At 39.4% G+C, this 26,498-nt stretch overlaps 1 protein-coding gene across 28 annotated transcripts in view; it reads right to left on the reverse strand.

Annotated features, from left to right (window-relative positions):
• Positions 1-26,498, reverse strand: part of RFX3 (regulatory factor X3) — a 289,026-nt gene that overhangs the window by 13,971 nt on the left and 248,557 nt on the right. For all 28 annotated transcript variants that reach the window (XM_038527193.1, XM_038527196.1, XM_038527198.1 and 25 more), the window contains 2 exons: positions 24,056-24,264; positions 14,335-14,488 (listed from right to left, as the gene is read on the reverse strand). In XM_038527193.1, the coding sequence (XP_038383121.1) occupies positions 14,335-14,488; positions 24,056-24,264 (363 nt within the window). The remainder of the gene's footprint in view (positions 1-14,334; positions 14,489-24,055; positions 24,265-26,498) is intronic.

A 26,498-nucleotide genomic window follows, 5' to 3' on the forward strand; every position in this document is an offset into this window, starting at 1 on the left:
TGGGAAGGGGCAGCAGGTCCAGGCAGCAGGAAGGAAGGGCACGAACCAGAAACCACAGAGAAGGAAGAGATCCTGTGATTTGGATGAACAAAATGGCGGCTCTCGAGAAAGCAGGGAGATTGCCGTCAAGTTTTAGCTCCAGCAAATGGAAAAACTAACTTCCCTCGCCACACGGGGGCCTGGAGAGGCGGCTGTTTGTTGAGGTGGCATCTCAGAGCTCATAAAGGACTTTCAAGGTTCCGTGTATGCTGGGCTTTCTTTCAAATATTATGACCTCAAGTATCACTTTCTCAATATTGTTTCCTCAGACAGGCTTTTCCTGACAGCCCAGATAGGCATCTCCTATCCTGTCAGCTGTAATCATTTCCTTCAAAGCATCTGCCACCACATTCAACACTTAACTTTGTTTCCTCTTCTAACATCTGACTTGTTCCCAGGCCTGGGGCCAGGGCTGTGGGGGCCGGGGCCTGTGTCCTCCTCATAAACATACCCCAGAATCTACTATGGCACCTGACAGATAGTAAGGGCTGATTGCCTACCAGACGCATGAATTTGCTTCCTCATTTCAGCCTCAGAAAAACTTAAGAATTTGGCAAGATAGTGAGCTTAGATGTAATCTCATGGCCACTAAAAACAAATGGATTTATCTAACATTTGCAGGAGATGTGGTGGTAGGGGATTTGAGATCAGATATTCTGCACTCTCGAGTTAGGAACTTAAGGTGGGGGAGGAGGAAGAGGGGGTGGAGAGGGAGAGAGGCAGACAGATAGGGAGGGGGGAGTAGAGAGAGAGAGAGAGAGAGAGAGTGTATGTTCCATACATGGAGGGAAGAATACAAATTAAGGGGTTTAAAATGTGCTCTGGGGTTAGAAAGCATATGGCCTTTTGATGTAGGTGGGAATCAAAATTCTATAGATAAATTGGGGATGTTCTGAAGTAGAAACAGAATGGAACATAGAGGAAGCATACCTGTTGTTTCAGAAAGAAAAACCTCATTACCCCAGAAAGCATTTCCTCTGGGTCCCGACAGGGATCCTAATAATGTGCACCTTCCTGGACAACAGCAGACCAATAGATGTGGAGGGAGCCTGGGAGGCCACAACCTTGCAAGGAGAGTAGTAACGACTGGGAAGGGTTCAGTGGGCAACGGGGCAGGACAAGTACAGCTACAGGCAGGGCCCTTGAGGGGAGGTCCTGGTACAACCCTGACCCGTGGCCAAGCCGCTCAAGAGTGGTTCCTTACAAGACCCCCAGGTCTTGGGGCACCTGGGTGGCTCAGTGGTTGAGCATCTGCCTTCGGCTCAGGTTGTGATCCTGGGGTCCTGGATCGAGTCCCATGTCAGGCTCCCTGCAGGGAGCCTGCTTCTCCCTCTGCCTGTGTCTCTGCTTCTCTGTGTTTCTCATGAATAAATAAATAAAATAAAATAAAGGCCCCCAGGTCTACCACCTGCCACCATGAAAGGAGCCAGGTGCTGCTCAGGAGATGCAAACCCCAGGTGCCCCTAAGAGGCCACTGTGCATTGGATCTAGAAGCAGTGAATTTTTCACAGGGATGGAGGTAATGCTAGTACTCTGATACGTGGGAACGGGAACGGAAACAGTGCAGAGGAAGTCAGGGTGCAGAGAGCAAGCAGGAGGGAATCCATGGGGGCCCACAAAGCAGAGACTGGGGGGCAGGAGTCAGGGACAGAAGGAAAGAGAATTCAGGGCTGGGATGAAGACCTCACCCTTGGGGCCACTTTCCCTGCTGGATGAGTTTACCCCATCCCGGGGAGAGAGGGTTAGGGAGTCCTCATAACCACATCACCTTGGGCAGCCAGGTAAACAACCCCTCTAGAAGCAGTGTCCTACTAGAAAAAGCATCAGTGTATCCAGATCTACAGGCAGACAGATACAATCACACGCACACGCGGACATAGGCACACACGTTCTCTCTGTTCATTGCGACATTAGCTGTCCAAGTCTACAATCACCACACACAAGAGCGCCTAACTGGTTTACCTGGTGGCATCAAAACATGACAGTGTAGTCTAGAACAGGGGTTGCCAAACTTTATTTCAGTAAAGGGTCAGACAGTAAATACTGTAGTTTTTATAGTCTTGTTGCAATCACTCCAACCTGCCACTGTTGGGTAAAGATAGCCGGGGACAATAGGTACACGAATGGGCGTGACTGTGTGCCAATAAAATGTTATTTAGAATAATGGATGATGGGCTGAGTGTGGCTGGAAGAAGAACCTGCAAACCCTGGAAGATCTGCTCCACCTTACAAACAGTGGAAGGAAGGGAAGCTTTCGTCTTTAAGGAAGGCGTGGAGACTTGGGGCACAGGATGGCTACGGAAGCAGAAAGAGCTAGCACACCTGAGGCACGTGAGCATCAATGGGTCATAAGGAAAGAAACTAGGGTCAACTTCCAAGGATAGAAGCCAGTCGAAGGAATAGTTTTCATCTTTTCTGCAGAGGCTTGCCTGTATAGACAGAGATGGACCAAGGCTGGTATATAATTGTGGGAATTAGCAGGTGAACAGGGAAGATGTCTGGGGTGTGAGAAAAGATTGCAGGGAGGGTTGTAAGGAAAGAGACCAGGCCACGGGTGACGTGTGCTATTCGTTCAGATGGGGTGAGTCCCCCTAATGGGAAGCTTGTTCCAATTGGATGGTGGGAGATGTGAGGAGAGAGTCCGACAGCCTAAGTTCTCCCCCTGGTAAAAGCAAATGCAGGAGTTCAGAGGAAGATGGTTTTCAGGGTGGTGTCACTATTGCCGAAGCGATAGATATATGTTGAGCAGAAGAGGAAGTCAGGATGAATAAATATACTGGGAGAAGAGCCTACAACACGCAAGTCATAACTGATTTTATTCAAAGCAATATTAGCTTTCCTATTGTAATAGTTTCCTATGGCTACTGTCACAAATTGGCACAAACGTAGTGGCTCAAACAACACAGACTTACTATTTTTTAATGCTGGAGGTCAGAATTCCAAAGTGGGTCTTCCTGAGCTAAAATCAAGGTGTCGGCAGGGTTGTGTTTCTTTCTGCAGATTCTAAGGGAGAATTTCTTTCTTCCTTTTCCAGCTCCTTGAGGCTGCCCCCACCCGGGCTATGGCCTGTGTCCATCCCCAGAGCCAGCAACATCAGGCTGAATCTCTGGCTACATCACTCTGACTATTCTGCCTCTGTGTTCCACTTTTTAAAGACCCTTTGTGATCACCTTGGGGCCACCCAGACACTCCAGGATAATCTATCTCCTAATTTTAAGGTCAATGAATTAGTAACCTTAACTGCATCTGTAACCTAACATATTCATGGGTTCCAGGGATTAGGATGTAGACAGACATCTTTGGGAGCCCACGCTATTGCTTACCATGCATACCTAAGATATTTTGAATTTTTTTCTATTATTAGAGGAAACACACCCTCCAGATTAAGCTGATTAGAACACGGTAATTGCTTTCCTCAATTTTATCTTTTGTGTCCTTCCCCAGGGCGGGGTGGGATAGTACACAGCCATAAATTCATCTTTTATGGTATATTGGTCACTCAGGACATCTGTGTTTCATTTTTCATTTACAGACCTTCAATTTGATGTACAACTTTCTATCAGTCTGAAGGTTTTTTTATAGCATGCATTTCAAGCTCTAAGCTTGTGGAAACCACACACGTATACAAAATTTACCAGGATCAAAGAGCTAAAATGTGTTAGTAACATATATGATGGAAGTCATTCCAGACAAAAATGGAAATTGAAATTGAGGAAACCAAAAGCTATCGGAGAGTGGGCCAGAACAGCCCTGAGGCTCACATCCAAATGGAAGCCTATATGGCAACTCTAATGTCAAAGTTATACACTAAGATAGGGTACATACTGGTCTTTGGACAGTTTCATGAGGATTAACTTGTGCCACCAAACTATACCACAAGCAACCCCAAAGACCTCAGAAAGCCCACTTGTATCACTACCTGATGGCTACTCTTGCGAGTAGTCTTTACATAGATTCAGAATAAAGTGATGCTCTGATCTCATACTGCAGACCAGTTCTGCCAGCAGTGGCTAACTTTTGGTATACACATGTCGGGAAGAAATTCTGGATGTATGTGTACATCTTTCCAGTTTCTGCCAATGAATTGTTTGCTCTAGGAAAGAGATCTCTAAGCTGTCATAGACACTAAAAGCAGATAACTGTAAAATTCTTCTGAAGTGGTTTTTATCTCAGAGTTGGAATAAGATGTCTCTTTGGGACTGACTTTTACTTTTTAGCTTGAATAAATTACACATATATAGTAACTGTATATATAATACATTCTCTCCCCATGTCACAAGACCTTTTACTCATTCCTACTAGTTAAAATTTGACACAAGTCTAGTTATTATTATCTAATTATGTTTATACTTCTTCCCTAATATTGCCATTTTTTTCCTAATTGACTTATTTCTGTCTTCTATTTTGTTGGCGGTGTTTTACAAAGCATTGAATTAGTTTGCCTCTGATTACCACTTTGGCTCCATCCCAAAGAATGCTGTTGGATTCTTTGTTAATTCCATGAATCATTTGATTCAACATTCAAAAATTGTCTACAGGCTTTTCTCCCCCCTCACAATATAGTTTTATTAAAGTCTTCACATGTCTTTTACATTATCTGTTTTATGCATTTCAACTTCTAAGCTCACCTTTATATGGTCAAGAACACGATGGTCTAATTGTACGCATTATTACTTGGATTGTCAGTGCCAAATCAATATTTAAAAATCTAATCTAGGGATCCCTGGGTGGCTCAGTGGTTTGGTGCCTGCCTTCAGCCCAGGGCGTGATCCTGGAGTCCCGGGATCGAGTCCCATATCGGGCTCCCTGTGTGGAGCCTGCTTCTCCCTCTGCCTGTCTCTCTCTCTGTCTCTTATGAATAAATAAAATCTTTACAAAAAAATCTAATCTGGAATAGAAGGCAGTCAAATATAGTCTCTCCTGAGACACATAGCTATACACATAGCTTCAGATCTATACCCACCTTGTAGGAAGGAAATGGAACTAATAAAAATCAGGTAGCTGGTATGTGCCAGTCTGCCCATCCACTCCATCTACCTACCTACACCTACTTACCGATGCCTAACTGCATACCCACCTAATTTTATTTTCACAACAGCCTTGTGAGGGAATGGTCCTCATGCTTATTCTGTTGATGAGAAAACTAAGATAAGGATATATGTAACTTGCCCAGGTTGCAAAGGTATTAGATGGGAAAACAAGCAGCACAGAACAGGAGGAACCACAACAGATCTGGAGCCAGCCTGTCCTGGGTTTGAATCACAACTCCACCACTATCCCCTATGGGATTCTAGACATGTCACTCATCTAATCTTAGATCTCCTTTTTTAATGAAATAGACAGCCTACTGTCTTCAAAACTCAGTTTTCAAATATTAGCAATAAAGTCTTAGAATTCCATGCAACCATGAGGCCATAAGATAGTGACTTCAAATAAAATGCCTCTAGTTGAGTGGGGCTACCAGGTGTGCTGCCTGAGAATGGAAGTGTTCCTTAGGCCCTGACTTGAGGGCTTGATGTTTATGACCTCAATCTAGGGTTGAAGGTGAAGTCAGTTATGTGCTGATCAAGGACTTAATGACTCACACAAGTACCAAGAGAAGGGCTGTCCTAAGCACGGATGGTATGTGTGTGTGTTTAGCAGAATGGAGATGATTACATCATGAGAAATAGCTGATGAGCTCAGGCGACTATCAGCATGTAAATCCTGCCCTAAAAGTTGCTTCTCTCTCTGCTCTTCTGAGAAGTCAACGAAGGAAGAAACAGACAGCTTTAAAGCTTTCCCTCCATGGAAGCAGCAAGATGGTTCACATGCAGATTTGGAACTTCCTGACCCAACTCTAATCTTTCAACATTCTATACTTAGCTTGAACTTTGTAAAGTTCTGAATTTTATAAATCTTACATAGCTGGGCAATCTCCTATGATAGTTCTATTAAATGAAGTTAGTAGAACTTAATCACAAGGGGCACCTGGGTAGCTCAGTTGGTTAAGTGCCTTCAGCTCAGATCATGATCCCAGGATCCTGGGATCAAGCCCTGCATTGGGCTCCTTGCTCAGCAAGGGGGTCTGCTTCTCCATCTGCCCTTCCTCTTTACTCATGCTCTCTCTCAAAATAAATAAATAAATAAATAAATAAAATCTTTTTTTTTTTTTTTTTTTAAAGAACTTAATCACAAAAGGATTAGTTAGTGGCAACTATTTTGAATGTTTGAGATGGTGGAGAGAAAGGTCTTGAAAATTCAATCATAAGGGATTTCAGAGAATTATGATTTTCTAGAAACGTCTTCCAAATGAGAACCAAATTAATCAAAGCAGTGTAGGTAATGAAGTAAGAACTAAGCTTTAGTTCCTTTTGATGGAAAAAAGTAGTTTTAACAACAGGAACATTTAAGAGTACCAATAGGCCAAACTGAGAAGAGCTTCTGTCCTGAGCCCCACACTATGGAGAGCCCTGCCCTGGCCATGTCTATGTCAATATTTTCTGAGTGGATCCAGGAGGAGCCTGAGAATTTTACCCTTAAACTCAGCCTTCTTAGTTGTGATCAAGACATCTTTATCAACCTCAGCGGATGGAAGAGATTCTACTTACAGTTTGACTCATAACTTTCTAAATGTTTAGACATACGGGTACCACAGACCTTGCAAATATTAGGGTTCAGCCTGGAAGCATATCCTTATGTGAATAAAACCGTGGGTTAAAAAGAAAGAACTCTGGTGCCTCTAACTTAAGACAGACTTCATTGAAGGTCACATTTGTCATCTAAGAGGAAATCTTGGCATTGGTTTATTATGTGAGAGAAGTACTTTTTTAAGATTTAATTTATTTGAGAGAGAGAGAGAGAAAGAGAGTCAGCATGAGGGGCAGAGGGAGAAGCAGACTCCCCACTGAGCAAGGAGCCCGATGTAGGGGCTGGACCCCGGGACCCCGGGATCATTACCTGAGCCAAAGGCAGAAGCTTAACCAACTGAGCCACCCAGTCAGTCACCTGAGAGGAGGACTTCTTGATTTTAATTATACCACCTCTCTACCTCTCTTTTTAGAAATTATTAACTGGACAGACTTTGGGGGTGGGGACATGGAAACATGTTTTCTCTATACCAAGTAGTGTGAATCAGGTTTGAAGTGCTTGTAGTATCAAAACACCTGACCCAGATACTTGTAGAAAATCTCTCACATTTACGAAAGTGTATTTTATGATGAATAGCAGAAAACAACTCCTGTGAATTGAGGACCTTGTGGTCTCCAACAAAACCTATTTCTTTATCTGAAGCCCATAATCACCATCATCATCCGTTTGTAAGCAAAGCCACCAGGACAGTGGCCAGGCCAGAGCCACCTGAGCAGGGCACGGGATAACAGAGTGTAGCACAGAGGCCAGCAGAGGGAGCTGTCACGCTTAATCTCTGCCTTCTACGCCTAGCTAGCTCAGCATTTGGGGACACCGTTTGGGTCCGTTTGTCCGTTTGGGGACACCGGGCTCTTTCCTAAGCAAAATGTGCCGAGATTTGTTTCCTGACGTGTCCAATGACCATTTTAGTTCTTGAAGTATGTTAAGAATTCTCCAACGATTTCATACTCTTTTCCCACTTCCAAACTCTTCAGGAACACTAATCTCTGGTCAAAAAGCACCTCTGAATGCCCAACTTGATGGAGGAGGTCTCTGAAATGTTGACTGACGCATCCTGGGGAGAAGGAGAACTTCTTGGTCTCGTTTTATTTTCCTGATAAAAGAATCCAATGTGTCAGTCGTGAAATCCAATGAGAAGGTCTACAAATTGGTAGTCTGTCTTTCCATCATTCTTTTGTACTTCCTTTCTTGAGTGAGCATGTTTTGAACACCTGTAGGAGGACTGTGTGTAGACCATGGTTATAAGCAAAAGTCCATTCCCTCAAGAGGTTACAGCCCAGAGCAAGCAAAAAGGAAACTGAGCAGAGGTTGCTAATGAGCAGGGATCCCAGAGTGAAAGGCTGTGGCCCCAGGCAGCTGAGTCAATAGGTGCTTTCCTCAAACACAAAGAGAGAAAGGAACAGAAAGACAAACCAGGAAAGAGGAGGAGAGCTGGGAGAGCTCTACAAAGCCAGTTCTTAGCAACTTGGGGATGAAGGTGTGGAAGAGAGGGTCATCCGTGTCTCTCCTCTGGGAGGTCACTAGCGTCATTTATTTTCAAGGTGTCAGAACTGTGCTTACGTAGAGAAGCAGATTTACAGCTAAAAGCAAACTACAGATTCCAAAATAATGATTTTGACTTAGGTCTGGTCTGTGGGTGGATTCAGAGGCGCTGCAGGGTGTAATTTGTTGGTGGTGTTGTTTCCTGGCAGATTCAGCCTTCCAACTGCAATTTCGCTTAGACTAATATTCCCGTTAGTTTGCATATTCTAGACATCTAAAGAACAAAAAGTGGGAAGGGAAAGGGTGGTAGGACGATCAAGACGCATCCTGTAATGCAGAGGAAAGAGGCCCTGGAACAAAATAATGAAAGCTTACCCGCTAGGCATCTGGTGTGTATGTTGTGGTGAGTGTGCATGTATTTGGGGGAGGTGAATGGCACAGATGGAAATAAATTAGTCCCCATTTGAATCTGTCTGCAAACAAGTTACACGGTGAAAAATTAAAACGTGTACTGAACCCATTTGGCGCTCTGGGGCAAGACCCACTTTTCTACCACTTGGTAGTTAGTTCTGCTTTGGGGAAAACTTTCAACCTGTCTTCCTCGCAGGTGAAGTGGGGGGTAGGGGGTGCAGACACTAACATCTTTTTGCAAAACAATTCCTCAACACCCATTAATTAAATATTAGTAAACATTAATAAGCTTTATTAGAACAAAAAACAGTATAACTTTCAACAAGTATTCATGACTTTTTCTAAGCCACTGCTGTTCCAAGATGGAACTTTTTTCTGCAAAGTGATTTTAACCTGAGATACAATTCATTCGTTTTAAAATATCCTATAACAAATCTATTATTCCACAGGTACATTTTCAGTGTATTCCCTGGTTGCACAAGAGTAATATTCACTGAAATTTATTTTTCATTAGTTTGATTTTACCTTAAAAATCTATGCTTATTTACCATGATTACACTTCTACCAAATGGAACTTTTTCACTCAACTTTTATTCTAAAAGCTTGCCTTGTGAATTATTATTGCTCTGGTCCAATTTTTAGGTTTTGAAGATTTTTTTTTTCCCTTTCTACTTTGAGTACATCAACTTTGATAAATTCAAGACATTTTTCTTTTGATGGTATATTCTTAAGGGTTCTCCATTTTTTCCCCTAAAAACTACTACTAAAACATCATTTTTTCCGTATTGATATTCATATTTGAACAACTGAAGCATCTTTTGGTTCCTATTTTTTACTTCAAAAGATTGGTTATATAGATGGCTTAGATGTAATATTAAATAAGTATAATTAAATTATGACAGAATTTAAATACATTTAATAAGTTAAATATAAAAATATCACAGAAAATCATTTTATGAAGCATTCAAATTTACAGACTCAGTGAATATATTAATGGACTATGTATATTTTAAGGAAATAAACTTCTAAACAGATTCCAAATAGTCATAAAATTCAAATAAAATGATAGTTTCCTGCTCAATTTTTGTCAAGGCCACACAAAAGCCCTGATTTTTAGAAATTTTTATTTAACAGGTGTGCAAACAGATGCAACTTGTTTATTTTCTTCATACTTTAAAATTTCACCACTCCCAGAGAGTCTCTGGGTATATTTATATATATTAAAGTTCAAAAAATTACATAATTTTAGCAGCAAATAAATTCTGTTTCCTTTTTATCATCCAGGCAAAAAATATAATCATGAGACTCTGGAATTGCACGTGCTTTAAATAACTTGCTAGTCAGCATTACTGTGGCAGCAGACTGACATTTAGAAGAAAACGTGTTGGGGTGGGATGCTGTTTCTGTTTCATTTGGGGGTGCTGTTATGTGGTGGTCTTTATATCAACAACTGATACGGTAGTGTAACAAGGCATGCAAGGGGATGCAAAAATACCGGTTTTGCACACTTGTATACTGTGTTTATATGTAAAACATGAATTGGTCTCTCCTGCCTGTACAAAAAATGTAAACAATGTTAATCTTAAAATTTGTTGATTTCTCATTAATGAAGATATATTAACTGTCCCTAAGTCACTTGAAAAAGAAAACCTTTCCCCTTACTTTGGGATCTAGTTGGCTGTCTGTTTCCTCTCTCAAATAAAGCACACATAAGGCAGAACCACTGTCTGGCCAAGTTTGGGTAAGACTCCCAACCGTTCTTGCTCCCATCTAGCCTATCCTGCAGCAAGTCATAAGCACGGTGGATTAATGGCAAGAACTCTGGGGTCAGGCTGCTTGGTTTGGGTCTGACTCACAACTTCGCGGTGGTGTGACCTTAGCGAGCTATTTGATGGCTCTGGGTCTCAAGTCATGGTTTGTAAAATATATATTATTTTATACATGGATAATCGTATTCATTCATAGGGTTGTTCTGAATTGTTAATATGCATAAGGCGCTTAGAAGAGTGCTCTGCACATAAGTAGTATGTGAGTGTAGTCTTCACCTGAAGTTTTGGGCTTTCTTTCCTCATCCAATCCTTTCCTCATCCAATCCTACCTCTTCTCTACTGATGGTGTGTATTTGGACCCCCTGGTGCTTGATCCTCAGATTTTCCATGGAAAGTTCCCCTTGGTCACACTCCCTTCCAATGCAGGCAGGACCTGTGTGCACATCTCCGTACAACCCCTACTCCCAAATTCTAACTTCACATAGTTAACTCCTTTTGCCCTCTCAATCTCATGTCAAACATCACTGCTGGGGGAAAGCCTTCCCTGGCCCTCCTAGGCTAGCTTAAGGCCTCCTGCTTCGAATATTCCTATTTCTCTAATTTTAAAGCTCAACAGTTATGTGAATATTTAGTACATATGAATCCCTGACTAAAATGCAAGCTTCCTGAATGCAGGATCAAAATTCATTTTATTCATCACTATAACCCAATCATTATAGCACTTGGTATAGTAGGTGTGTAAGAAATATCTGTTACATAAATGAATAAATTAATGTTGGAGATGAGTCTGAGACTCAACATAAGTGAACAAGATTTGCCTAAAATTATACCATTAAAAATGACAAAATTGTCAGGAGAATGAGATTCTCCTGCCTCAATGACCTCCATTATTTCTAGGGCATTAAATCTTTACTTACACATATCATACAAAGAACCATGTGATTTAAGTACAGTGCAGGTTCTAGCATGAAAAGTAAAAGTACAGATCACAGAGAACAGGAGTATCTAAGGTAGTTTGGAGGAACTGGGCCCCCCTGAGGAAGTGATATTTAAGACGTGAAGCAGGAGTTACAATGAGCAAGAGGAACTGGGCAGAAAGTTCCTGATAGAAAGAATCACTTATGCAGGAATACAATGATGAGCAAAGCTGGGTGAATAAGAACAGAGAAAAGACCACTGTGATTGCAACAAATGGCACAGGAAGAGGGAGGCTGAGGTTAATCTGAGGGGCAGGGCCAGATCAAGCATGACCTCGTGTACCAAGGAAAGAATTTTGTTCCTCAAGTAACAGGACAGATTACTACTGATAGGGTCTAAGTAGGGGTAACATGACCAACTCTGCACTTATGTAAGGTGATACTGACTGCCCTAGGGGAGGTTTGGGAAAGAGCAGACTTACTAATTGGGTGGACATAGGGGTCAAGTCAGAAAGTCGTGTAAAAGATGATGCTCAGATGTCCAGCATGATCAACTGAGAATTATGGTACCATTTACTGAGAAAGAGCCATTAGCAGATAGATCAAGAGTTTAGTTTCATTAAGTATGTAATAGGCTCTCAATAAATAGTGAGAACTATTATTGTGTTTGTGATTGCTGTTGTTATTGATGACTGAAAACCAATTGCTCCAACTGAGGGTAATGGTGACTTCTATGGATTTCAATGGATTGGGGTCTGAGGTGTTGTTCCCACTGTGTACACAGTCACTTCTGGACTTGGTGTTTGGGAGGAGGGATCACCTAGGGGCAAATGCAGCTGAGCCTCAACATGGAAAAGCCTTTTGGACCTCCAATCTGATTTCTCGGGTAGGCGTAGGATAACATGGGAGTAACACATGAGAAAATAGCCTTCTGTTTTCTTGAATTTCCTTTTCCTTTTCCCAAGAATCAAGAAATTTTAGATACGAAAATATGACCATGACCTCCAGGTCTATAATGGCCAACAGATCTATGAGGCCACCAAGGTTGTATGAGGAGAACAAACCTATAAAATTAGTCTTGATTGGCCTGGGCTGAATAATGGGATGAGTGCAGACAACTCAAAGGACTGTCCTATCATTTGGGTAAGGAGAGATGAAGCAAAGAAATCAAGAGGTGTGCTTAGATCTTTTGATTTACAGAAGGTATTTTATACCTCATTTTCTAATCTAGATTTTATTCCTATCATATCTTGACCTCAGGTGGGAAAGCATCATACTCATTTACACTGTTTACATAAAGTAAAAAAACAAAACAAAACAAAAGAACGCCTCTCAGCCTGGTTAGTTGGCAGTACTGACTATAAGAGACCCTATCTTAACCCTGGTGAGTCAGCGCTGCTTATATAAGTGTGTGAGGTGCTTGCTGAGTCCTCACACGGTGTGACGGCTCCACTGTCCTTGTACCCTCAAGATGCAAAGACCACATGTCAGGATTAGCTACATGTGTTCATCAGAATCCCTGTTATCATTATGCTGACCACCTTGTTCAAGAAGTCCCAGAACATATGAGGTGGCTGGCAGATGTGTGAAATACACTGAAAGGCATGTCTGTTTCAGAAGTTGGGAGTGCTGACTTGAGAAATGTTGCAGTACTTAATCTCTATGCCAACTGGGCATTTTGCAACCAGGCATCTGTAAGACAACTACTGCAAGGGGCAGTAAAGGAAGGTCAAATATAAGAAAGTCCAGATTGTTTTAGTTCTACAAGGTCCTGCCTATCGTCTAAAAGCTTTAACAATCCTTGCTTAATCTTGCACATATTATATATATAACTGGCATGACTTAAGTACAATCACCATTAAGGAACATCACACAAACACATACAGATCAGCACACAACAAGGGATTTTAAGGAGAGGGTAAGAGGAATCTTTTACCCAACATTCTGAAGTTTGACATGGCTTTTATTTATATGAGAACACTTATAAAGCTCCTTGAGATATTTTAATATATTTTTAATTTATACCTTTATTATCATATTTATTAAACTAGGAAAAGCATCTAGTATTTACTTTGACTTTTTAAATTTAAATAAGCACATATGAACAGCTTCCAAATGAACTTGTCTTCTTTATTGCTTCGGGTCATTTGTAATATTCTGTGATTTGGTATAATCTAGCAAGATCTGAAGGACCACCCCCCAATTCAGTACAACAAAATGAGCTAGTGGGGATTTACTTGGGCATTTCTGCATCTATCCCTCATCATATTAACTGCTCCTTGTGTACATTTACTTCAGTGTTAGCTTTTTGAGACGTGTTGAAAATAAGACATTTTTGTTTTCTATCTAAAAATTCTGAAGAGGATGTTTTCTTTTTCATATCTTCCGCAATTAGAAGCCTGAGTGTGAAAATCAGAGCCTGAGTATTCCAAACAGGTCTCCACCACTAACTAGCTACATAAACATTTCATCTGTGTCCTAGGCTTTTTCCATCAACCTCAGATACTCATCTGTGAAAAAAAGGATAAAGTTGTACCTGTCTCAAAAAGTGTCCAGAGCTTTGTTACATATAAAGGACTTTGAGTTGTGCCTGGCACCTAGTCAGTGCCCCAGAAATGTTAGCTATTGTCACCATCATCACTGTTACTATCCTTCTGAAATAGAATCATTTCTTTTGTTCCTGGGCACTTGGACAAAGCCTACAAGAATACATGTTAAACTTTTCCTTCTGTATTCCAAGCCCTTTGCCTTATCAGCAGCATCAATCTTACTCACTTTCCATTCAATAAAGGTTTTCTCAGTCCAGTGATTCTCAAACTTTTCTTTTACATAGACACCTTTATAATATATTGAAACATGCCAGGAATTTTCACATGATATAATATATAATTTTAGAATCTTTTAATTAAAAATTACATATAAACAGAGGGATGTGAGGACCCCCCTACAATAACTCCATAGCCCCGCAGGGTCTTCATCGGTGAGGAACCATCACTTTAATCAATAAATAATATATTTAAATTAAAATGAAATTCAGTTCCTTTATTCAAAGCCCCATGAGTCACAGCTCTTTTGGCCTCTCTTACCTCGCCCATGACTGCTATGGGTGTCTCTCCTGTTGCCTGAGCAACACGATGTTCTACTAAGTAGAACATATACTCATCGTAGAGTAGACGGATCAGGTGGAAGGAGCCAAAGCTAGCAGCACTGCGTAAGGTTAAGTCCCGAATAACCATTGAGCTGTTTCAAGAGAGAAGACATATATGCAGCCAGTATTAGTGACCAGGATGAGAGTTCAACCTACTTTTCCTCCTAAAAGAAGTTAAGCCAGAGGGTCAAAAAGGCTGGTGTACCACACAACCTGCCATGGAATAATTTCATTACTGAAAGCAGTTGGCTCAACTCGTTTAAATAGGGTGGTTAAAGAGGGCCCCCTTAGCCAGCTTTGGTTAGATCCTTATCAGATCTAGACAGATCTTTGCTGGGAAAAACCATCTTACTGTTATAGGTGAGTCTTCTGATTCTATTACTCTCACAGATGGGACCAGAACTAAATTAAAAAAAAAAAAAAAAAAGATTTTTGAAACACTGACAATTCATCGCCACCATAAGAAAAAGCAACTCAAAGTGACAATCTTTTTTGATGGGTAAGCAATGTGTCACCACCTCTTGGTGATAATAACTTCGGATGGACACTTTGGAATAAATAGGTATTTGTGCCATACAAAGATTGCAAAATATACTAAGTAATGTTCCCAGATGTGGCAATAGAGAATGTACACGAGTATGTACAGGGATCCCTGCAAATCCTATTAGAAGGTAAATTTATTAAGTGATTCCAGTTTCTTACTGATGTCCATTTAAATTAAGATGATTTTCCATTGGAAATAAGTATAATAAAAATAATTAAGAAATGCCTATCTTTGAAAAATGTGAATTTATAAAATATGATACCAAAATATGAATATTATTAATACTAACAATATACTCTATTATATTTAAAATGGAAAGCAGTTCTAAATAAAATTTTGTCCTCACTGAAGATGTGCCAGTCTTGGAGCTTGTTCATGTACTTCAAACCTCCTTATTATTTCTAACTTAGAGTCAGAGTCGGGTGTCTCTGTGTGTGTTTCTTATCACTTTCATTTCATGGTCTTTTCTAGAGATTTTTGGCCTAGAAGGGCTAAAACAGCTATTATATTCTTAGATAGGTGGAAGAGAGAGGATCTCACAAATGTATAGGCTGATATTCCCAAAGCCTGCTTTGCAATGAAGAATTGTAAAATGTCAGGCAGATGGAAAAAGACTGTACTTCTCTTTTCTGTTTCATTGTCAACTTTATTTATGTAGAGGCTATTAATATATCAAATTCTATACATCCAGTTTCACAAGTGGCAGATGATCATGGTACATCTGAAACTCTAAGCCCTACATTCTGATTCTGGCTCTTCATTAATTCTCTGTCGACTTCAAACAAATCACTTCCCTGAGACTGTTTCTCTTCTTGGGTGAAAATAAAAGCTATGGTCTTGGTCTCACCTAATGTACAGGATTATTTTAAGGATGTGCAATAAACTTATGAATGAACAGATCACTACTTAAACATAAGTGGTTATAATTATACAGAACAGGAAGAGATGAGCTTCTCATTCTCAGTTGGTTGTAGCAGTAAGAACAGGAGGTTATTATATGATGATGGCAGCAGACCTCTCATTAGTGGACTTATTTGTTAAAGAGAAGGAGAAGCAGGAGTTTAGAGTGAGATAGACTCATGTTAATCACAATGTGATCTTAATCGTAAGCACACCATTCAACATTTTAAGGTTCAAGGTTAGTCTGAGGGTCAAATGATATTACGTATTTGAGATCTTAAGAAAACTACCCCATTACTAATTTCTCTGACATTGGCTGTAGCAACATTTTTCTATATGTCTCCTGAAGCAAGAGAAACAAAAGCGAAAATAAACTATTGGGATTATACCAAAATAAAAAGCTTCTGCACAGCAAAGGAAACAATCAAAAAAGCCTAAGAGACAGCCTACTGAATGGGAGAAGATATTTGCGAATGACATATCCAATAAAGGGTTAGTATCCAAAATATATAAAGAGCTTATATAATTCAATACATATACTCAAAACACAACAATCCAATTAAAACATGGGCAGAAAACACAAACAGACATTTCTCCAAAGAAGACATACAAATGGCCAACAGACACATGAAAAGATGTTCAACATCACTCATCATCAGGGAAATACTAACCAAATCCACAATGAGGTATCACCTCACATCTGTCAGAATGGCTAAAATCATGCACTGTTGGTGGGAATGCAAACTGGGGCAACCACTGTGAAAAACAGTATGGAGGTTCCTCAAAAAATTACAAATAGAATTACCAGATGATCCAGTAATCCCACTACTGGGTATTTACCCAAAGAATATGAAAACACTGACTTGAAAAGATATATGCACCCCTATGTTTATTACATTACTTACAATAGCTCAATTATGGGAGCAGCACAAGTGTCCATCCATTGATAGATGAATGGATAAAGAAGATAACACACACACACACACACACACACACACACACACACACATATACTGAAATACTACTCAGCCATAAAAAGAATGAAATCTTGCCATTTGCAATGACAGGGATGATTTAGAGTATAAAGTTAAGTGAAATGTCAGTCAGAGAAAGAAAAATACCATATGATTTCACTCATATGCAGATTTTAAGAAACAAAACAAAGAGAAAACAAAGACAAACCATAAAAAACATACTCTTAACTACAGAGAACAAACTGATGGTTTTTTAGAGGGGAGGTGAGTAGGGGGAATGGGTGAAATAGGTGATGAGGATTAAGAGTACAATTATTGTGATGAGTACTGAGTAATGTATAGCATGGTTGAATCACTATATTGTACACCTGAAATTAATATGTATGTTAATTACACTGGAATTAAAAAAGTATCAATTACCACAGTACTACATATATTAGAGTTAATGATATATTCATTAACATATACACTAGTTCTAGTGAATAATTCCTTAGACTCAAATACCTTAGTGAATCTTCGAGTTTAGAACTCTGTGAGTTATTAAAAATAGATTCTTTCATTCATATGCCATAGATACAAAATTGTTTATAATTCTATGCTCTTTCCTAAAATTCAATGACACATAACCCACTTATAAAATAATAAATATATATATAATAGCTGTTTGAAATTAAACAATTATTTTTCTATAGAAAAATCTTAAAAGGCAGAGAAACCTCTACTTAAAAGAGCAAAGCAAACACAACACAAAAGTAACAATAAAATGTTGCATAACATTTTTACCTGGACTGATCCCAACTTGATCATGTGAAGTAAATAATTTTGAAAAATCAAGTCCTACAGAAACAGAAAACTTGCTCCTAACTGCATCTCTTGTTGAAGAGGGTAAATATTTATAATATATACCAGAGAAGACAAATGGCTAACAAATATTCAAAAATATGAATAATCTTATTCAAATTTTTAAAAATTGCTAGTTAAATATCACCTATCACACTGCAAGAGATGAGGAGATCCAGTGTTGCAGAGAAGATGGGAAAAGCATTCTCATTTACTATTTCTATGTGTATAAATTCATGAAGGGAAATTTGGCAATATTTATCAAAATTAAAAATGCAAAAAACCTTTGACCTAGCAATTCTAATTCCATAAATTTACATAAATGAACAAAGATAAGTTTTAATTGTAGCAATATTTATATCGGTGAGAAACTAGGAGGGAAAACCAAATATCTATCCCATCAGTCAATGTTGATTAAACAAATTACAAATTAGGGCTCAGTCACATACAAACTGTATGCAAGAATTTAAAGAAATGAGGAAAACCAGACATAAAGGTAGGTACATGGAAAAGAGTCCATGATATTATGTCAAGTTAAAGAAGTAAAATATATAGGAGTCTATTTAATAGAACAACTATCTTATAGTTGTGTTTTTTTTAAATCCTACTCTTAAGTAAATGGGAATTTATTAGCACTAAGCACACTTCATTAATACAGTGTTAGTCGCTGTAAAAAGTTCAAATCTTTTAACCAGAATGTGTCTGAAGAAACAGGGGCAATTTCATACAAAGATTACAGTATTTTTTATCGTTGTATCACAATGCCAAAAACCACCTAAATGCCTAAGAATAAGCAGGAAAGGTAATGTTTGAATAATGTGTGAGATGTACATATAATATTGAATATTGGGAGTACATTAAAAAGTTATATTTTTAAAGATGTTTAACAACAAGAAATGTGTAAGATATAATGTTAAATGACAAATGTTAAAGGAAAGATATAGGTAATAGACTATGGTAAACAACTGGATTCCAATTTTATATCACACTAAAAAAAGCCCCAACAATTTACCGGTGGTTATTTCTGGGTATTAAAATTATGAATGATGTAAGTTTATTCCTTGCTAATTTTTTAAAAAGATTTAATTTGGAGGCCCCCAGGTGGTTCAGTTGGTTAAGCACCTGACTCTTGGTTTCGGCTCAGTTCCTGATCTCATGGTTTGTGGGATAGAGTCCTGTGTCAGGCTCCATGCTCAGCAGGAGTCAGCTTGGGTATTCTCTCTCTCTGCCCCTCCCCTCACTTGTGCTCACTCTCTCTCTCTCTCTCTCTCAAATAAATAAATAAATAAATAAATAAAATCTTTAAAAAATAATAAAATTTAAAAATTATTTTATTTATTATTTTAAAATTTTTATTTATTTATTCACAAGAGACACAGAGAGAGAGGCAGCGGCACAGGCAGAGGGAGAAGCAGGCTCCTCACAGGGAGCCCGATGCAGGACTTGATCCCAGGACCCCGGAATCATGCCTTGAGCCAAATGCAGACACTCAACTGCTGAGCAACCCAGGTGTCCCAGAAATTATTTTTAAGTAAGCTACACCTAACATGAGGCTTGAACTTATAACCCCCAGGTCAAGAGTTGTAGGCTCTACTGACTGAGCCAGCCAGGTGCCCTTCCTGGTCATTCGTAATATTTCATGTACTGATTTCATTTTTTAAAATGTTTATTTTAGGGCAGCCTGGGTGGCTCAGTGGTTTAGCGCCGCCTTCAGCCCAGGGCCTGATCCTGGAGACCCAGGATCGAGTCCCACATCAGACTCCCTGCATAGAGCCTGCTTCTCCCTCTGCCTGTGTCTCTGCCTCTCTTTCTCTTTCTCTCTCTGTCTCTCTCATGAGTAAATAAATAAAATCTTTTAAAAAAATGTTTATTTTAAAAGATGACATTATAAATATAAAAAAAACCAATTCTGGGTCAGTTGAATGTCAAAAAATCTTGGCAGGGATAAATATCACAGATATAGAATGAAATTATACATAACATATATTCATTTTTTAAATTCAAGTTTGGGTTCTTTATATTTCCCTTAAGATAGAATCATCCTGAAATCATGTTAATACTAAGGAAAGTATTCATATTGAGTAGCTTTCTGACATCACTATGGACATGCAGAGTCCATTGTTTTTTCCCAAGAGGATTTACGTTCATCCACTCAATAGCTGTTTACGGCATCCCTACTCTGTGCCAAACAGGGTCTTGTTCCAGAGCAAGTCAGATGAAATTTTGGTTTCAACAGAACTCACACTCTAGAGAAAAGGTTGAGAAAAACACAAGTAGATATAAAATACAAATTCAGGTAGTGATAAATCCTATGGAAAAAACATAAATCAGGGAAAGAGGTCAGGGAGTGATGGGGGCTGGCATTTTAAGTTAGGTTGTCAAGTAAATTTTTTCTGAGAAGGTGATACAGCTGAGCAGAAACTGGATTGAAGTAATCCATGTGAACATGTGAGCTTTCCTGGCAGAAATGAGAGCAAACACAAAGGCTTTGAGGCAGAACCATGATTGATGTGTTCAAAGGACAGCCGGGAGGCTCATGTGGCTGGAAGACAGTAAGGAAAGAGAAGAAGACACAATGGGTCTGGGGTCAGTACTGGCTGGTCTATGTTGGGTCTTGTAGAGCATAACAAGACCTTGGATTTTATTCTAAGTGTCTCTAGAAACTTTTGGACAGTTAGGCAATTACCTTATACACACATAATACCAAAATCTGTTTGAAAACAAACAAACAAAAATCTACTGACCTTCCGTCATAATACCTATTTTTACCAAATACTGATAAGCATGCCATGAAATTACTGTCCCGTGTTTAGAAAAGAATCAGCCGAATTGCATTATTAATCCCATGTCTACTGTAGTATCTCTCTCTAGGTTGGGCTTTTGCCCTATAAGCCAAGTATTAAATGACACAATTAACAGTTTAATTGGAAACTTCTTTTCAGACTCAGACTTCTGTAAGTATGTTGCAAAACAGACTCCACTGGATTTCATGTTGCTAAATTACCATAAACTCAACTTGTTTTAAAATCAGAGTTCTAAAGTTAATTGTTTTATAACATGAGAAACCCCCTTGTTTATTTATCTTTGTAACTAGGGTCTGGAAGATTAAATATATACCCTAAAAAATGATACTTAGACTATCTCTTCTTAGGAGGGTGTGGGGATATGTCACGTATCCCCATGCAAACTCTCTTTTCTCAAACAGGGCTTACAGTTGATTCCAAAAGAATATTACCATTTGGGAGATGTATAAATTGTCCAGTTGTAGGGAAGCTACGTTCCCTGTACTCTCTCTCTTTCAAGTCACTGTAGCAAAGCTATAAGTTTTGTTCTTGAAAAATGGGATATTGGGATGACCCTCAGGGTGGCTCTGAGGAATGTTCTGTTAACCACAAAACACGCAAGCTGAGAAATGGCCCACATAACTTCTCCATTTCTGCCCAAGAAAGGTGGTAATATTTTTTTTTCTACCTCCCAGGGAGCCAATGGCAGTTACTCAAAGCCAGGTTAGGCAAGGAGAGACTCCCATTTGGAGCAGAGTGGTGTCTGCCCATCAACTGCTGCTATTACGATTCTCTGCCAGCCCATTTCTGTATTTGTATGCATGTAAATATATACACAGAACTTTAAAAATTGTGATATTACCTGACTTCAGAACACAAAGGGTCTGTGTCTATGACTGCCAAATTCTTATTACAATGCCAAAAGCCTGAAAAAAAAATACTTTGTAGTTCTGCTACTCTGATACTTTGTGAATGCAGTTTTCATTACTCAATATGTTCTTCTGCCGCAGTAAAAAAAAAAAAAAAACAGTTTGGATTTTAAAGGCTCTTGGGTTTCTAAGCTATGGACTTTGCCTACCAGTAGGAGGTATGTATCTGTCTGAATATGCCTTTCCTTCCGTGGTCCTGAGCTATATGCCTCTGAGTCTTTTTGAAATAAAAATAATAACCATAATAGTGTCTAATAATAACAAGCCAATTATCCCCGACTCAGGGAGGACAGAGGGCAGGCAAGTGATGATCTACTGGGTTTGTGTATCTGCAGAGAACAAGAAATACAAGTAAGTAATTTTCTCTCCTTTCAAGATACTTGCAACAGATCTCTGTGGAGATGGAGGCACCAGGGATGTATTTCTAAAATGATATCAACTAAATATAGAAAAAAAAAAACCTCACAGGAAGGAGTAAGGCAAGTCTGACATAACAACATAAGAAAGCAGTAAGAAAGAAAAAAAACTTGCATTTTCTGATATAGAGAATGCACTCTGCTTTGGGCCACAGAGGTTTTGGAAGAACCAGCTTGTATAACTTTGGTTTCACCAATAATTCATGAAATACATATACCATCTGCCTGACTTTCTGAGAAGAAAGTGTTTGAATTAAAAAAAAAAATCAAGTCACAGGTAAATGGGAGAATATCTGAAATCTTAAGAAATGTTCTCAAATTAAAATTCTGAACTCGACTATTACCACTACTGTTGCTGCAGCTTCTTGAGACACCGTGACAATGTTCTCCAAACCTTCACCACATACCCAGGGAAAACTTACATCTCTCGTCAACCAACATACTTCTCATTAACACCCAGATCTAAACCTAGCACTGGCTTCACGGCAGCATACCAGGGGGTCACAGACTCAGGCAGCATTTTAACAAGGCGCTTCTCAAATTCTGAGGACTAAAAGTATCAAATGTAGGAGACCTAGAACTGTGGTTATCACTCTAGTCCAAAAATAAAAACAAAATAACAATAATACAAAGCAGGCAGGCTTTCGTTCACCGCACTTGACCCTGGGCTAGACATCAGAAAACTGTTATGTAAGATGAGGTTAACTCCTAAGTAAGCATATATAGTGGATTTACAGCTCTCCTTTGGCTTAGCAAATAAGAATTGAATCAAATCAAGTAAAATCAGGTGAAAGAAAGAAATCACTTACAATAAAAACCAAAGCAACTATCATCATAATGAAAAGATCTCTGGTTCCATCTTCATGAAGGTGGTCAAAAGCAGATGGAAATCTCATAGTTTGGGCTTCTGGGTGGACAAGTACCACGAGTTCCCAAACTCTGTGACTTATTCATATACCTTCTCTCCATACAACTAGCTCTGGACTCACCATGGAGATCTAGACGACGACCATGATGTACCCACAGCCACAGTGTGCAATGTCCTGTGGTCATTACTTTCTGATATGAGCATGGATGCACAAGATCTAAATTAGGAACTACCTAAACTCCAAAGTAGATATATAGCCTTTACTAAAGCCTGAGTCAGTCGAGATACCTTCATCTAAAGAAGCAAAAAAACCAAACTCCCACTACGAGAAAAAATTCCAAGGTCAGAAACATAATTTACCTAATTCATGTTATGAAATGAACCCCATCTCTCAATTTCATCCTAGGTATATAAGCCTATGAGCACCGGCTGTTTTTAACCTTTGGAGGCACACCTATGGTCAACAACTCCTCCCAACATTTGATATCATCTATGCTGTAACCTAAAAGGCTTTCTCTTCCAGGGTTCCATGTTGATAAAATACAGGTATTTAAATCTATATTATTTTAGTAATAAGTGATTCATATTGTCCTGTCTACTAGATTATTGGTTCTTAAACTGTCTATGCATTAGAACCACCAGGATGAAGTTTCTAAAGACAAAATTTCAGATTGCCTCTATTCCTAATCCCTACTGCCCCTCCACCAAGATTTTGAATCAGTAGGGTTTGGGGAGATACCTACAAATTTTTTTTTAATACTAATTCTTAATGCGCAGCTATGTTTGAAAACAATTGTTAACCTGATAAAATTGAGAAATTAACTGGATGGTTCTGAGCATGCATCACAATCACCGGAAAGACTTGTTTAAAAGCACAGATTGCTGGAACCAACCAACCTCTTCAGTTTCTGATTCTGGTAGATTTGGGAAGGGGCCTGAGCATTCGCTTTTGTAATGTGTTTCCAAATGAAAGTGATGCTCTTGGTTTCTAGAGACCACAGTTTGTAAATTAGGGCACCAGAGAATCAGGAGGGGTGTGGCATTAAGTCTTCAAGAAAGAAGCGTACATAGTGCACGCTTGCAAGAGGGAGGATGTTGGCCCTTTCCTGACTTCTGGTGCATACATCACCTAGACTAGCACCTGAGACCTTCCCACCTGACAACTCCAGGGCCATGAGCCAGTGGCTTCGCTTTCCTAACAGAGAGTTTATTCCCATAAACTTCCCTATATGATCATGTCCATGATGCTGGAATCATTGAGGTGGGCTGAAGGTAATTACATAACAGGGAGTTTTCAAACAAAGTCAACACTGATTTTTTTCCTTCTGTCTAAGAAGCATGCACATATATACATAGTTGCAGAACAGGAAAATTCAAGAAAGCTTAGGAAAAATTGAGGCTATACCTGTAGAAAGACCACTTTAGCAGGAATTGCCTGGCAGCTTTCGGAAAACTGGGCCTTCCCTCATAGGGCTTTAGCGCCTGCATCATCACATTGTCGAGCCATGCAGCCCACTGCTCCAGGGTGCTCTGCTGCTGGAGAGTCATCTTGAAGTCTGTTTCTAGTCTCTGAACCATGTTGTCATCACACTGGCACACCCAGGAGGCCTGCTCCTGGGACAATACATGGAAAGCAAAAGGAAACTTCAACTCAGCATCTTTTCCTTGCATGTCAGCATGCAAACCCTATGCACGAAGAGGAAATTAATAATGACAGCTTCAAACAATGAAATGAATCAAGAAAACGAATGACTACCCGCCCGTTGTTAGGAAAATGAACATTGCTCTAGTGCATGAAGACACGATGTGGTGCAAAAGCATGACTTGGTTTTCCTACTCGAGCTAGTCTGTGTGAGGGACTCAAATATACGATTATCTAAGAAAAGGAGAAGCTGAACCCACAGTAGGCAGGGTCTTTCATCCTATTGTTCTCATGCTGCCTTCAAAAGTTTGTTCTCTCTCGTTCTCTTCCCTCCTCCATCAGATACAACTTGAAAGCCAATCCATTTGAGAAGATTTAGGGTAAGTCAGATGGAGAAACAGATTCAATTGGCCACAAGTGGTCCCTCAGGATTCAAAGAGAAACAAATGCTGAGTGGTAGAAGGTAGAAGCAGATGCTGTATGAGTTTTACGGATTGAGAACGGAAATCTCAAGGGCCATCAAAGCAAGGGTATGGATGCAAATGAATTCACAGAACTGAAAACAACAGTAACAATGACAATAAAACTACTTTTGAGAAAATGTAGACATCTACCTGCCTAGGAATTCAATTACTGCAGTTCCCATCCTGCGTCACACTGGCAAGTTTCATATTTAGTAACAGTGATGGAAACAGGAACTTTACTTTTGTTGTTTAAATATTTTATTTATTTATTCATGAGAGACAGAGAGAGAGAGAGAGAGAGAGAGAGAGAGAGAGAGAGGCAGAGACACAGGCAGAAGAAGCAGGCTCTCTGCAGGGAGCCCGATGTGGAACTCGATCCCAGGACCCCCAGGATCATGACCTGAGCCAAAGGCAGACGCTCAACCACCGAGCTACCCATGTACCCCATGGGAACAGGAACTTTAAAGCCACTTTTCAGTAGGTGCTGTACGTTTTGTGATGTTTCCCGTGCTGTGTGGCTTTTTAAAATTTAAAAATATACACTCTCGGGGTCAAAATAGAATTATTTGTGAGTATAATGTTTGAGAGTCAGGGGACGCAGCTTTTAATACAGGGCAAAAATCAACTGAACTGACCTCAAGCAACTTACGTGACCTACGTGGGCCTCGTTTTCCCAAAGTATAAAACTGAGAAATGAGATGTGACAAGGATTCTTCACCTGGGTTCACTGCATTCAGATAATGTTCTCAAGGTAAGCTCCTATGGAGGGGTGTCTGTGAAGATCCTAATCCCACATCTAAAACATTGTGATTATGTGTGTATTTTTCTGGAAAGGATGTGTAATAGTTTCCAAGCTTTGAGCTCTCAGAGAACAAGTTGACTCACATAGACAGTTTCAGCTGAATAAACTACTAATCTTCATTGTGTGGTTCCAGAGTCTCTTCTGATGATACAGACATTACCTATTCAAGAGACATTTCAACTGGGAGGCATTTCAAATACAAAATGCCCAAACTGAATTATTTTACTTCCCCAGGGAAACCTACAGTTTCTTCTAAATCCTCAACAGACAACACCATCCACTACCCTTTTCTAATCTAATTAGCCATAAAGTCTTTCATATTTACCTCCTAAGGACCACTTTCAAATGTTTTAAGTACACCAAAATATGATTATAAAAAAAACTGAAAATACAAACCCACACAAAGGAACAAAATATAAGGAATATCTAAGATGTCAACACTAAGAGATAACTAAACACGCCCATGCATAAACCTTTAACTATTCACATGCACTATGCGTTTATGCATACATGCATAAATATTTAAAATAAAAAAGGATCATATTATACATTTGAGTAGAGATTCTGCTTAGTTTCACTTAACCTATATAGGATAACTGAATTTCCATGAAGATAAATGTAGAGCTAGATTTATTGTTGACTGATGAATTTGCTTTCATGCATGAATATACCATTATTTTCATAACCAATTCCATACAGTTAGACATTCACGTTCCTCACGATGCTTTACTATTAGGAGGAATGCTAGAATTAGCTATATTGAAGCTACATCTTTGCAAATTCTGCACTTACTCTTTTATGATAGAATTATATAAGGAGAATAGTTAAGCTTTATCAGTATATACTGTCAAATGACCCTGAAATTTTATATTTAGAGTCTAGGAGAGCACCCAGGGAAGAATTTAGGCATCAAGGAAAGGATAGCGAATAGCGAAGGTTG

This window comes from Canis lupus, chromosome 1 (genome assembly GCF_011100685.1).
Source record: "Canis lupus familiaris isolate Mischka breed German Shepherd chromosome 1, alternate assembly UU_Cfam_GSD_1.0, whole genome shotgun sequence".
NCBI classification, from domain to species: domain Eukaryota; kingdom Metazoa; phylum Chordata; class Mammalia; order Carnivora; family Canidae; genus Canis; species Canis lupus.